This window comes from Hetaerina americana, unplaced genomic scaffold (assembly GCF_022747635.1).
Source record: "Hetaerina americana unplaced genomic scaffold, ioHetAmer1.1.p SCAF_3, whole genome shotgun sequence".
Taxonomy (NCBI): Eukaryota; Metazoa; Arthropoda; class Insecta; order Odonata; family Calopterygidae; genus Hetaerina; species Hetaerina americana.
Genome location: NW_027286874.1, coordinates 87791685 through 87807529, shown reverse-complemented (window position 1 = coordinate 87807529; position 15845 = coordinate 87791685). Strand labels below are relative to the sequence as shown.

Genomic DNA, 15845 nt, shown 5'->3' with positions numbered 1-15845 from the left:
GTGCTGTGACACCTTCAGGTACAGAATATTGTGCAGTATATTTGGCAAAGGAGGAGGTCAGAAGGAGGGGGGAGGGTTAGGAAAGATTCAACACCCGAGTCTGTGCATAATCCTTTTTTTTCCCAAAATTCCTATTGCCCAAAACTTTCAATCCTTTCCATTTCCTTTAGCTCATTTCTGGCCATGTAACTTTCCAGCTCTTCACCCTCCTCCTATTTCTCTATGCTGTACATAATATATTATTTTATGACGTCATGGGGGCCAGGTCATAGTAATAAACCATTTAGTGGATTTAACTTTAAGTTTTCATCATCTCCGTGATAGGTAACTTCCACAAAATAAAAGCCTGCAGTAGTATTATCTGTTAAATAGCTCATAATTGAAAATTTTTAGTTATCACTCACACTAGCTAAAAAATGCCATCCCAAGGCCATTAATGCTCCAGGAAATAATGATTCATTAGAAAGGTGGGTTTTAAGGATCACAACATTAGTGAAGTAATTTGCAGCAGGTGATAACATCTTTCCCTGGGAGTTATGCACACATAGCGTTACATAAATTAACGATAGGCAGTTAAAGTTTATAATTTCAAGGAGTACATACCAATTCTGCAAATTTGTCCTGTTCTTTAAAGAACTATACCCTTTATAGTTGGGTTGACACCTCATAACTTATCAATCCATGCACTGGCATTTGGAAGAGGGGAAAATGCCATTGAATGTGGAAATTTTAAAAGAGGTGGCAATGTGAATCTGACAAGGGAAGGTTCGAAAGGATAATGGTCCCTTTCACATGTAGAGCAAAGGTGCAGTTCTGCAAGATTACGCTCAACTTTACTGAAACTTAGTTTCTACAGCCATGAACTTTTAGTTGAACTATTCACTGACTGAACTGCACTACTCACACTAACAAGATGACACCATCCATTTCTAAAATACCAGCAACATTATACCTTGCATGAAAGTAATTTTAACAAATAATCACATCAATATTGTACAATTTATTTTAATCATGATTGGGCACTTATTCAACATAATAATTACAAAAAATGAAAGCAAAGAAAAGTATGCTTCACTTTCCCATTCAATTTTGAACCAATCAACACCAGACAATGCAACACCTTTCTTCATCTGATTCACTTCTGGTACATAACAAATTAATCCAAGTCACATCCAATTTTTGTGGTAGGAACATGCACGATACAAAGTAAAAAAAACCTTGCTAATAAATATTAAAAATAAAAACAAGATACATGTTACATTTCATGGACAACAGCCAAGACAAAATAGGCACTAAAAAGGTACACTGTGGCACAAAGCCATTTTCCTACAATCACTTTTTATAAAAATGTCCTCTATTATGAAAATATTACAAAACTAATAATTTGGTAAATGCATAGCTCTATGGGACACTCTTAATTCTTTCCTCTGCTTTAGTGAGTATAAATAATTTAAGGAGATTAGCTCCCCAGAGTTGGCAAATGCAATTTGATAACTTTGTTTCTGATGGCACAACTGCAACTAAGTGGAACAAACATCATTAATATTGCTGGGTGAACAATTCAACTTTCAAACAATTTTATCCATGCAATTTAGTCATTTAGAAGGTTTGATAGTAAATACAATCCATTCACATGCTCTGCCTTTAGCGATCGACAATGCTGAATGCAGTGGCAAAAAGGTATGACCACATTAAGTCATAAAATGAGCACAGAAAAATTATGCTTTCACTGACATGACACAGAAATTAACAAAAGTCACAAAAACTGATATTATTTCCTTCTCAAAAAAAAAAGCCCCTGAAAATTCGAATACAAATTGATGAAAATGCTATGCTAAAAAAAAAAATTTGATGACAGGGCATCAAAATGGATATGCTTACCATCACACACAATTTTAGTGTTCTAAAAAACCCATAAAACTGCCGTTAAGAGTGAATCTTTAGCAAACTTCTCAAATTGCACTCTTCCATATGAGTTTAATACATAGCCACTTATAAATTACAATACAATTATATGGAAAATGCTTCCGGGTCTTGGAAAAAAATCCACATTTTGTGAACATATGCTGTGCACAAACATTCATCTCACACACGCATACAAACATTAAAAGTTATAGTAGGCATGGCTACCAAACATTTACTTTCACACTAGCATCTTTTACAATTAATCACGAAATCGATCAAAATTATTACCTACAGTAATAATAATAATATGTGTGTATACAGGTATATATAATATATTTTATAGTATATCCAAATCACAGCTAATCATCAGAAGCAAAAGGGGATGCCACTTAAGCAGTCAGAGCAATAAATCAATCATTGATGCATATTCATCATTTCCATAAACCTTACTGATAACACTTTCGTGTGAGGGATATTTTGGGCACGTAATTACAAAACCTACATTAAGTTTAATCACATTTCAAAGCATTCTCCCAATCAATGAATCATTGAATTGTCTAAATCTTTGTACTAAAAAAAAATAAATATACACATTGGGTAGTAAGGCTAAAGCTCTTAAAAAAATAAATATATATGAGCTATTTTTGCAAACCAGCTTTCAAGCAAACAAGCAATATTTCTTAATGTCAAAATTCAGCGGATAATTCCAAGCTTGAATGGTAAAAATCACAAACCTACTCCAATGAAAATGTCAACTTCAATGAGAGAACATGGCATTGAAGAGTGTAAACGGATAAGGCTCATTTTTATTATTTGAGCTTTCAATTTAAACACCTTGATTATCTTCAACAGCTAATCAATTACGATCAAGAACAATTGTAAGAGATATATATATATAATCATTACTTTCGCTCACACATTTTCTCAATTCTATTCTTGTTCATCATTGAACGACCAATATTGTCTTTTACAAAAAATTAAAATTTGAATGACTATGTGTCAATGTTTCAACCATAAGACTATAGTTGTGAATCATTGCACTCAAGGGCTGAATGTGGGCAGGTGTATAGGTGGCGAAAAATTTCAAATTTTGCAAACGCGAGGGTTAAAACAGTAGTCACTATTCCCAGGTGCCTTGAAGTATCACTATGCCTCCACATGAGAGACCTACAAAAATTTTCTAGAATCTGAAAAAATTGCATATATTTCAAGAAAGAAGCAAGCCTTCATAGTTATTGGAAAATATCATCTGCGGTAACATTTTTGCAAAAAATCTGATTTACGTACTTTATTTCATGAAGGGTATGAGAATGAGGCTGACTCTGGCACAGATTACAAGCAACTTGAGAAACTAATTTGTAAGTAGTGGTCTTTAAAAGCATGAATTCTAATAGGAAATATGTACTTAACATTAGGACTATGTGGGACACACTGTCTGAATCTAATTTAATGCAGAAGCAATCAAATGCCTGACTGGGATAGAATAAATTGTTCCCAAGGCAATGTGGGTATACATTATGAAGGCACGGATCATGCATATTCCTTGGAGACAACAATGAAAAATGTTTTCAAAACTATCTCTCGAACATGGTTTCAGGTGTAACTGCATTAATATTGATTATAAAATGCTTGATTAATTGCAATATTTTCCTACAATTTAAGGCATAATCGTTTCAATTTCAAGGCATTGAACATTCAAAACAAAAAAATCATGATTACTTTCAACAAAGAATAATTTCCCAGATATATTGAATCACTTTAAATCATAAAATTGATACCATTTGTACCTTTGTATCTAAAGCTTATTCATTCACAATTGTAGTTTAAAAATATCTACATTTTGTTATTGCTCTTTATTTCTTTAGTTATCAATTACTTCAGATATTTTGATAGACATGGCACACTATTTTATTAAACAGTCATAGTAGATTTTACAAAAATTGAATGCTCTACCAATCCAAATGATTCATATCATATCTATTTAGAATGAGAGCACTTGAAAGAATGTCTTCCCTTACTACCAGTAGACTAGCAATAGATTAATTTGAAATATTCACAGGATGGATGAATTCAAGCATATTGAAGTGGGGTCTTGTACTCACCAAATCATGAAAGAAAAACTGCTATGAAGAAATCAAAGTTCTCATAGTCACCTACTCCTCAATGTAGGAACAGAACAAAAAATTGGTGCTTAGTTACCAGTAACCACCACCTATGCATTGAATTCAGCCTATATCATATGTAAGGATATATAGGTGGATACTGGAGATATAGAACTTTGAATTCCATGCAATGAAGAGCACTTTATATTCTAGTTCAAGGTACGCTGGCAAGTCAAATGCTGGAGCATAAAAGCAATCAATCATTTGTGATGCAATTTGATCTCACACAAAAGCAAATCCCAAAACTGGACGGGAAAATATACATGTCATCAAAAGCATAAAAGTTGAACAATAAATGTGACTTTATATTTAATTTTGCAGCTTTGGCTCTTAAGTTACTGCAATAGCATATAATTCTCGCTAAAATGAGTCATTATGTCCAGCATTTTGTCAAATTCCAACCCTTTTCTAAATAGTTGCACCCAACTAAATTCATCTGTAAAAATATTTTCCTACTTCCAAAGCTTTTGAACATACTATTCTGGTGTTATGTAAAGCAGTGACAGATCTTGGTACACACTACTCATTGTTAATTAGTACCAAGTAAGCTGACACTTCACTTATAAATAATTTTGAGCAGACAAAGTTACTGCTTCATTAATACAGAAATATGTTATCAAGTTGTTCAAAGTATGATATCAATATACTTTTAAGTAAGCCTCTCAGGACGTTAAAGAGTTGGAGAATGTAAAGGAAGAGAAAGAATGCCGATGAAGTCTTGTGCATGACTTAATCACTATTACATTAAAAGGAGAGGAATTTAAGTGTCACATCAATAGAATCCTTCATGTAAATCAAAAAAGCTACCATTTCAGGACTACCGGGTACTTATGTACAAAATAACTAAATAATGGCAATATTTTATGCTACTAACAGAAAAATATGATCTTGTAATAATAGTTGGTCTAAAAACCTAAATAAATAGATTTCATGAATTTATAAATAAGATTAAGCGAAAGAGGTCAAAACATATACCTCCCAATACAAACTTTTGGTCACAAATTAAAAGATACCAACAAGAACCTACACTTGAAAAACTAAGAACCTTAAATTTAACTGATGGTAGGCTTTACTTGCACTGATGTTTACAGAGATAGGGCAAGGAAAAAAGAATACTGTTCACACAATATTTGAAATAAGTACATTATGAATGCTCCAAGTTTTGCTGACAGACAATAAACCTTATGTATGGAGAAGACTATCACCTTTTCCCTCTAGGAAGAAAAATTCTCACATGATGAGAGGGCCAGGTGGTATTGGTTGGTCAAATGACTCTTTTAACTTCGGAAGAAATTATAAATAACACAAAATAATGCTCTTAATATGCCAATAAAATATTGCTCAACATGTCAAGTTATGCTGCACATTAACATATACCCACCCTGATACGAGAAGGTCCAACTTAGGTAAAATTAAGCTTTGAATTCTTTTCAATAATATACAATCACAAATGAAAAAAAAACGCTTAATGGTAAATACATACATTTATGCATATCTATATTGATATGCAGGGCACACATAACTACAACCAGGAAGTATCGGAACAGAAAAGAAATGTAGAGGGCTATCACAGGCATAAAAAAATCGGTCCAATATAAATCATTTATGTTCACTTCCATGGTAAAGTCAACTGCATACACGTACCCCCTTCAACCCAAGCCACAACAATTGACCCATTAACTAGGGAAAGGTGACTAGGTCATCAGACTTCCCAAAAATTTAACCTGTTCAGGCGTATGTTCATGATACTAAAACAGATACTGGGCATATTGTGACTGAACTTGATGCATAAGCATCAAACCCTTCCATTGAAGTGAACCCTGCCTCAATTGTTTCCAGCCGTGTCGTTCATTTCATTTCGTCACATTTCACACCAGTGGAAACGTTTTGCACTGACCATCCATGCTTACCCCAGAAGTTTACAATATAAGAACTGAAAGAAAGTTATATGAATATGCTCTTGATCAGTAAAAAGGTTCAGTGAACAGAAATGCAATCTGCTCAGAGGGAGAGAAATGGAAGAGTTCTGTAATGTAATAAACATGTATGGAACCTTTAACAAATGCAATCTGGTATTACTAGAGTCACTCACCCACTGCCATTGTATGCTAACAACTGATCAAGTTCCATCAATAATTGTTTTTCATAAATTGTCAGTGAATTTAAAAAAGAATATCCACACCTCTGTATGACATCAAAGTGGCCAAATGAAGACAAAGTGGGACTGATACATTTGTTTGTAACAGAAGCATCATTCAATTAAGCTGAGATTAATCCCGGAGAATGACAAAATACCTCTTTGATATTCCCATTCATTTAGCCTGCTTTAAATATGAATGGTATTTAGAGGTTAGGCATTGAGAACTGTTTACACAAAACAAATGAAATTAAATCCATTGCACCTCTCAAAGCTTTGCATGACACATGACAGGAGCATTTCTTCAATTTTATTGCTTCTTACCGACTTATGGATTTTTAGAAAATATCTAATGAAGAGTTTTGAGCATGACCCACAAAACTTCCTTAAAGCATAATCCTCTTAAATTCGGATAAAGGCTGAACCATCACCATGTATGATATAATTTTATGCCGCTAAAAGGAGCAATCCTTCCCTCAGAACTTGGGATATCTTAAGGATTTAAGTTCTTGAGCTCAAACATACAACAAGGATATTTTAAGTTGGTGGAATAGAAATGTAGAAGTATTCGTTATCTAATTTGAATTGAATCCTTGAAAATATGTCAAAATAACTTCTATTTACCTTATCTTTGCTGAAGTATAATTTGCTGAATTTTGGAAAAAAATCCAGTCATAAAAGGTGGAATTATATGGCGAGATTTAAAATTAATCAAAGTTTTCAAACTTTTCCCTCAAGTTTCACTGAGATAATCAAGAAAATTGAGGTATTTAATATTGATAGTAAATGGAATAAATTAATGTCAATCAAAGCCACAAGTTCAGCACAAGAACCATGCATCATAAAAAGCCCTATTAGACTTATCGCAATCAGTGCCATATTTACACTGGACTTGCAAATCAATAAATGCAGCAATTGCAGGAAAATTCAGAAAAAATCAGGGAATGTACTATGTTTTTTCCCGCCTTCTTCTCACCAACGAGTAGGTACGAAAAAGAAGAGTAAAATTTCATGGCTATTGAGTTGGAGGTATCAACACAAGAAGTGTAATAGATTGCAATTCTTTTCTGATGTCTTTTAGAAGTTGAAAGACCATCCAAGTACATGTGACTTATATGCAATTAAATATAATAATTAACTATACCTATATAATTGATATGTGCTAAGTGATACTCTTTACTTCAGTGGAAGACAAATGCATCAGCAGCTATTAGTTCTTCCCACATTTCCACATATACTTTGGAAAATTAAGGCTTGTTCAAAACTCATTCTATATCAAAATTAGCCAAACAATTCCTGAATAAGCTGAGGAGTTAGAGAAAAATTGAAAAATTTGCTAGATAAAAGAAAAAATGGACTGAAAATTTACAGAAGATTCATGTGATTTGCTAAACAACTTTGTCACATCTTTACTCTGTAGCACAGTAATTTATACGATGAACTTATATTAAATTGTTAGTATATTTCTTTACATGAAAGTATTATCACTGCAAAAAAATAATAGTGAACATTAATGACTGAAGTAAAGCTTTCAAGACAACATTTTTGTCACCTTGCTTAACAATTACTATCCATTTGAGGCAGAACCAGATATTAAGGGATATTTGTATAAAAATATTTTATATTTGCTTTTCTTTGAGTAAATGAAAACACAAATGATTCTTTGTAATTAATTAATCTTTGAGAATGTGAACATAATGCAGTATTGCAGGAAAAAGAATGTAGTAAAACCTGATCAATGCAGGCTTAATGTAATAATAATACTCAACTTCTTTATTGGAGTGAGACTGAAAATAAATAGTACCTCCTCCTAATTTATGGAAAGAAAAAACCATCAGTAAAACTTGAAAGATTCATTTTTTTAAAAAGATTATGTCATAGAAGGTCAATGGAATGAAATTAAATCTGAATTATCAAATTCCTTAGGCGATAACTTCTTGAAATTATACCCAAGGACAGAGACAGAAATTGCCATACTTCATGGTTGCTTACTAATGTGTAGTTTATATGACATCTCAAAAGGTAAACAAATTTAAAACATATCATTAATGCACTTTTCAAGTTAAAATAGCTTAAGTCATGCACTTCCAACATCAACATTTCATCCTGTTGCAACACAATAATGACACCCTCATGAAGCTTGTAGTATAGCCATGTTAAAAACCTAAATGCTGACAGTGACTATTGAAGAAATTAGTTTCTTGTGTGTTCATTCAGGTGGGACATATACAGTGGAATTGCAGGGCTCTGCTTGTTAATGCCAATATACAAACATAATTTACATATTACTGGGTTTACTAACATAACTTTCAGCACATCTATCAAAATAGTTCATTTTGTATTCTCAGTAATGTAAAAAATTTCTATGTATTCTTCAACCAAAGTATTTTGACCACTACATGTGCAATGATTATAATAACTTCAGCTAAATATATCCCAGTTAAGATTTCCTGCCAATTGAATCAAGCTACATAACTTGGATCCAGAAAAAAAGTTGAGTAGAAAAACATGAACTCCTATGGCATGAGCCCTGTTACCTATGGGCGTTACCATATGGGAACATAATACAGCAGGAGACTTACATTTACCACTTGTGTTTTGCAGGACAAGAGAAAATATGATGTAAATGGGCAATGAATGGGAGCAATTTTACATGGCCCAACATGACTACTTGGTTAAAAGTGGTGAATTGAATGGTATGTCAAAAAACATCATTAGTCTTTTATAACAGGGGTCCATAGCCCACAAGCTCATTGAGTACCAGTTGCCTCTATTTTCATTTTGTGTAATCCACTCAGAAATATAAAAATTAATTCAAATTTACATTTTTGCATAAGTAAACATTAGCCATGTACAAGTAGAATGTGTAGCAATACCCAACATGAACAGGAAGTATCCCAATCAAAATTTTGGCATATAATTTATTATATCCTAATTTCATGTAATGCACACAACAATCTTTATCAGGATTCAGCCCATAGAGAGCAATGCTACTCTAAAATGTTAAATAGGACAAGTATTTTCACGGTGCAAGTCATCAACCAAGATATGCCTTCTAGAACCATTTTTAAATTGACCTGGTACAGCACTCAATAAAAGATCTTATTCCCTTGAAATGATCTTGAAAATTTTTATTTTATATGGAGCTTCATAAATTATAGCTAACAACAAAACTTTGGACAAACATAAACAAATATCATAAAAATAATGTAATATGCTACCAAGAGAGAGTACTGTTAACCAGAACCTGATTTTTATACAATGTTGTTCTCCGCTATGAATTTTTTTTAATCCACAAGTATGCAATATGATTTAAAAGTGAGGCACACACTGATACATCAGGATACTCTTGATTTGTAGAAAAAAAGTGGTGTTCAAGCACACTCTGGATTTTAGAATTATACTTGAAATTTTCCCCATAACTCACAAAATGGACTTCAAACAAACTTGGTCAAAATATTATACGTGTACTGGGGCATGAATAATTAAAATTTTACAAATAAAATAACAAACCAACAAATGTCACCTTTACAGATGGTTTTGCAACACAGGCCACACCAAAAAAAATGCATGAAAGTAGGATTTCTTAACTCGAGATCTTGAGACAATTAAGTTAAAGAAAGACAACAGTGATGTATAAGTCATCTAGATTCTTGGTAAAATTTCTATAAAACAACACTTCATTTGCAGCAAAATATGCTTCCAAATTGGGACACTGAAGACACAAACTGCATTTCAGTTAGTTCAATGTATCAAAAATGAAGTTGCAATTTTGAGACAATGAATTTGCCACATGACCTGTGCAAAGGTGAAATTTACTATTTAATCAAATAACGAGATAGAATGCCAGTGTCTTAATTATGAAAATTTAACTACTTCATTTCAGTCAAATAATAAAAATATCCCCAATGGTGTCACAAAAGCACTACAGCATAGTCAGAATAGTAAAAGGAAAATATATATTCACAAGTTCTTTTTAAAAAAAAAACCCAATTCAATTCAAGATCTACATGAACCAAACTTAAGAATAACTTGATTAGCCATTCGAGGAAGACATTGTTGATATAACTAACTGTATAAACTGGATCTAAAATTCATCACCAGAACTAAGCCAAAAGAATTACTAACAAATTTAGCTGTGCATAAATTAACTAATTTACAATTTTAATTCACAAAAAAAATGCATAATAATGAACAGCATGTTAAGCATCATGCAACCACCATTTTATACTTTTGTATAATGAAAATCCTTTCATACATTTATTTATTTTCAGTTTCCTTTTCATTAGGACCTACTCACATCATTTTCACTTTGACCCAATAAAACACTTCCTATGGCAGTATTTCTATGGCCTCCAGCAGTTTTCTGGGAATAAAAAAAATGTGCACTTTGGAAATCTGCTAACCGCAACCATATCATCTTTAGACAACCTCTAACGCATGGTAGCATTGCTGAGACTCCGTCTGCAAAAGAATCCGCAAATAAATAAATAAATTGAAATGCTAAATAAAATCTGTTTCAACATAATTCTAAGAATGAAGTTTCATAAATGACAAGCTCAAATTAAGTACACAAAATTCAAACTATGACAAGTATGAAAATAATGTGATGTGGCAACCAAAAAACTTATCACACAAGAGGAATTTTGAATGGTGAGAACAGATAAAACAACATTTCAAAATAATACCTAGGTACCAGTGAACTTCTTGAGTCGTGGTGCTTTAAATTTATGTATGAGAAAAGAAAAAAGTTTTCTGGGAAGAAGGAATAATTCATTGGTCAGATGAAGCATTCAGTGTAAATGCTATACGACGGCGGTCTGAAAAGTTCTCGGCCTAGCCCATAGATGGCAATACTACTCACATGATTTTTTTTCTCTCATATTGGCACAGCTGTGAGTAGATGCCATGTGAAATTGCAAGCAATTCCATCCAGAATTTCACCATAGGCAGTCATTTGAATCAGTTTTGTTGCACGTGTTGTTAGAAATGAAAAAATCAAGTATCATGCAGGAATAAAATTCTTTGTAAAAGGTTAGATGCCAAATGAAATTCATTTGAGGATTGCAAATGTGAATGGGGCCTCCTCTCCTTCAATTTCCACCACGAAGAAATGGGCGGCTGATTTTAAACATTGCCATGAAAGCCTCCAAGATAATCCTCATGAAGGTGTCCAAAAAGTGTAACCACACCAGAAATCATCTAAAAAGAGCACAACATGATTTTGGAAGGTCGGCATACAAAGATTCATGAAATTGCCAATCCTGGAGGGATATCAAAAGGGCTATATTTTGCACGATGAATTGCATATGAAAAAGCTTTCGCAAGATGGGGACCATGCAGGCTCACTGTGGAACAAAATCATTGAAACGGCACTTTCTAAACAGTGCTTTATGTGCTTTATGAAAAACCATAAACCGGCATGATATCATCCTCCATCCATTTGTGATAGTGGATGAAATATGCATTTGCCATTACACACCAGAATTTAATGGCAATCCATGCAGAAAATAGATGCCAGGTCTTCAACTTCGAAGAAGGCAAAGACAGTGCCATTGTTGTGAAAGGTCATGTCATTTGTTTTTTTGGGATGCGAAAGGGATTCCGTTGATTGAAAAATTGATCTTGAAAAAGGTAAAAAAATAACTGTTGAGCACAATTCTAACCTCATAATGAAACTGGACACAAACATTTGTGAAAGCAGATTTGGTTTGCAGAGGATAAAAACCATTTTCCATATGAACAATGCACCATCCCAAGAAAGAGCCTTGGTGATGGGAAAATTGAGCGATTTTCACAATAACGTGCCAGAAAATTAACCCTAATCCCTGTATCTGACTCACTTGGACTTCTACCTCTTCAGAAAACTTGACAGTTTCCTCACTGGTCAATGTTTTTTGTTCAATCAAGTAGCGATTGCAACTGTAGATAAGTACTTTGCAGCACTTTTGGAAGAACACTACAGAGGTGGGATTATGGCATTGGAATGATGAAATGTTTTAATATTAATGGCTATTATGCAGAAAAATAAAACTTTTTTGAAAACTTGTCATTTGTCATTTTGATCATCAGGCCAAAAACTTTTCAGATCACCTTCGTACATCACATGAGTCACCTCTACAACTGCCTCAGTCAATGTGATTAAGGTTTTTGAAAAGAGGGTAAAAAAATGAGATAATTGCATTAAAGAAAAAGCTAGCATTCACAATCCTCACTCTCATTTACTCTGGCAAAAATATGAATATTCCTTTCCTCCTCAAATCGATATTTACAAAATGAGATAAAATGTATTTTTTTCACAAGTTGGCAGTAAAAATTAAGTAATATTAGCCAATTTTGTTGTAGAAGCCAAAAAAATGTGAACAAGGGTAAATTCAACAAGCATTTTGAATGATTTTAGAGTTCAATGTACTGGATAATGAAACGTACATAATTACTTGGGAGCATTTTTCCTACTGATACTTGTTTATTTTAAATATTCCATGAATCTGCAAAATTTCATTGAATCCAACAATAGCATATCACTAATAAACAGACTTAATAATAAAACTATAAATACCACCTCTACTAGATCATCAATAATCATTACCATACATTAAAACATAAGCATTAAGAGGAACACATAATTTACAGCCATAATATGTAGTTCATTCAACAATTCCTTAGAAAATCCAAGAGATGGTGGATGTGGAAAAGGCCTGCTTTTAGTAAGCCTTATCTGTCACTAAACTGTTGTTAAAATTTCAGCTACATCCATCTGGTTGTTACATTTTCATTCTTGATTGAAGGGACTAACTTTTGTTTATTTAGAAAAATGGAAAAAAATTAGTTTCGTGCGGTGATTAAACACTTCTATGTAAAAGGCTAAACACCAAAAGAGATCAAAGCCGAGTTGGATGAAGTACATGGCACATCTTTTCCTGTGTTTGTGAACTATTTATAATTGGATAAATGAGTTTAAATAAGGCTGTACATCTACAAATGATGAAGATCATTGGGATGTCCAGTGGAAGTAACTTCCTTGGAAATGATTGACCAAATCTACAATATGGTTTTGAGTGATCAATGCACTAAATTGAGTAGCTTCAGGTGTGATGTGATGGAAGTCGAAAATTATGATTAACTGATCGTAGCACTTTTCCACTTGATAAAATGATTTATCAAGTGGAAAAAGTGCTACGGTCAGTGATTCACAATGCACTAAAGTTCGCAAAATAGTTGAGGTCACAGGCATACATGTCACAAGATAAAGCATTTTCTATTTTGTACGGAAAATTGGGAGTGAAAAATTTTTTGCATGATGGGTGCTACATTTGCTCGCAGTGGAGAATATATTCAATCATGTGGTTGATTCAGAGGCTGTTATGGCACTTTTCCATCACAATCCCGATGAGTTTCTGTGTCAACACATGCATAACTGTGGATGAAACATGTATAAAATACCACATTCCAGAGATATACTAATAATCCAAACATTGCATTTCTAAAGCCATTCTGGCTCCAAAGAAGCAAATACAGAGAAACCAGCCAACAATGTGCTTATGGATTCACGCGGAATCATCTACATCGATTACTTGCAAAAAGGGACAAATGATACATAAGAGTATTATGCATCATTATTGCACTGGTTGAGCAAAGAAATTAAGAAAAAAAAGGTCCCCATTTAGCAAAGAAAACATCCCTTCCATCAAGACAATGAATGCATGGGTGAAAACCTGCACAGTTTTGATAGCAAAATTTTAATAATTAAAGTTACAACTATCACAACATCAGGACACATTCTCCAAATTTGGCCTTCAGCGACTTTTTTCCAGACTTAACAAAATGGCCCGACGGAAATGATTCACGTTGAACAAGGATGTTATTGCAACATAGAAAGATGACTATTTTGAGGACCTTCCAAAATTCTACTACTTGGATGGCTTAAAAAATTTGGAGAAGTGTATCGAGCTAAAAGGAGATTGAGTTGAAAAATAAAAAAATCTACCCAAAATAATTTATCTATTTTTTTCTTGATGTAAGGCCACGTTTGAACTCATTTACCCTATTGTAAACAGTTGCAAACACAGGAGCAAAGTACACCATGATCTCCATCCATAGCAGCATTGATCTATTTCAGTGTTAAGTCTTTTAAATAGAAGTTTAATCACCACACAAAACATTTTTTTTTCATTTTTCTAAATTAACAAAATTTTTTTGTGTCAATTGACTATGAAAATGAAACAACATGATGGATATAGCTAAAAATTTAACAGCAGTCTAGTGAGAGATAAGCCCAAATAAAAGAAAACCTTTTCCAAACCTATGAATGCCATCTCTTGGATTTTCTACAGACTTATTGAATGACCCATATTTTGACCACTTTTTGATTCGTAATTTCTTAAAGTGAATAAAGTCGTTTCTGTGAATTGAAAATCCAACACATCGGTAATGTTTGTTTAATTTGCCAAATATTTACTCAATGCCAATATTCCCTTGCTTAAATAACAAAGTCATCATCTAATTATGCTACTTTTACGCTGACACAAGGCACTAAAGTAAAAGCCAAGGTGGCGGAGAGTCAGACCGTCATCCAGACAACCCCATCCATCATTGGCTTTACTCAAGACTGTATACCTGAGAGGAGTTTCCACAAATTCAAGTAGAAGCTTTCGGGGAAGAGCTGTGTGTATGCATTCTTATTTACACCATACCTGATAAGAATGTTATCTTGAGATATCTCGTCCAAAGAAATACCATTCTAAACATTGCACAGGCCCAGAAGAGGAAGAGCTGAATACACCTGAGTTTTAATCTACACAAGAGACTTTTGAGAAGGTCGGAGATATCCAAGCTAAAGGGTTCTCACAGTACATGGGTTTTTCGAGTAATATAGATTATATATATATATTTAAAGAATCACTTTTCTGCTGTTGTGCAAAGACTCCTAACCTGGTGAGTGCGAATAAATCAACTGAAATGGTGTAGCACAATTATTTAATACATAATCATCATGAAATAAGGGGGAAATGGGGGGCATTTATCAAATTAACCTTAATTCTACTCTCAGGGAGAGTGCATAATGGCCCTTGAGATAATATCCATAGCAAATAAGAAGTCAATCAATACAGTCACGAGCGGTTGAAATTTTTGATGTACTCATATCAACACATCAAAGCCTCGTGATTTACCTGCGTGACTACTTACTTATGGATACTTGGAGATTATTAGCCGAGAATCAGTCCAATTCTAATCAATGGCTTTCTAACCTCAATGCTTACATAGTCTCCACAGGTTGAAAGTAGAGGACTCATTTGCATTCAATAACCAAAAAAAATACATAGGTTACATCTATGCATTGTTTCAAAGTTTACTGCAAGTTAATAATTATGAATTTGGGAAGAGCAAAACCTTGACACCCAGTTTTGTTGAGCCATTTCACATTTAGTATAAATAATCAAACTAACTTAAGTGATTTGCATTTTTGTAAACCACCATTTGAAAACCCATGCTATAAGACATCTTCTGAGTGGGTTCTTCCAAACACACCCCTTGAAATTTGTACAATCAAGCACAAAATTAATTTAAAAAACAACACTTGCCAGCATATACTTATACAATGAGAAGATGCCTACAGACCAAAATATCTATCCACTTCCGGT

General features: G+C 33.3%; 1 protein-coding gene across 3 annotated transcripts in view; it reads right to left on the bottom strand.

The window, feature by feature from the left end:
• Positions 1 to 931: 931 nt before the first annotated feature.
• LOC139690790 (serine/threonine-protein kinase DCLK1-like) overlaps positions 932 to 15845 on the bottom strand; it is a 238121-nt gene continuing 223207 nt past the window's right edge. For all 3 annotated transcript variants that reach the window (XM_071588354.1, XM_071588353.1, XM_071588355.1), the window contains one exon: positions 932 to 10668. In XM_071588354.1, the coding sequence (XP_071444455.1) occupies positions 10627 to 10668 (42 nt within the window). In that variant the 3' untranslated portion in view covers positions 932 to 10626. The remainder of the gene's footprint in view (positions 10669 to 15845) is intronic.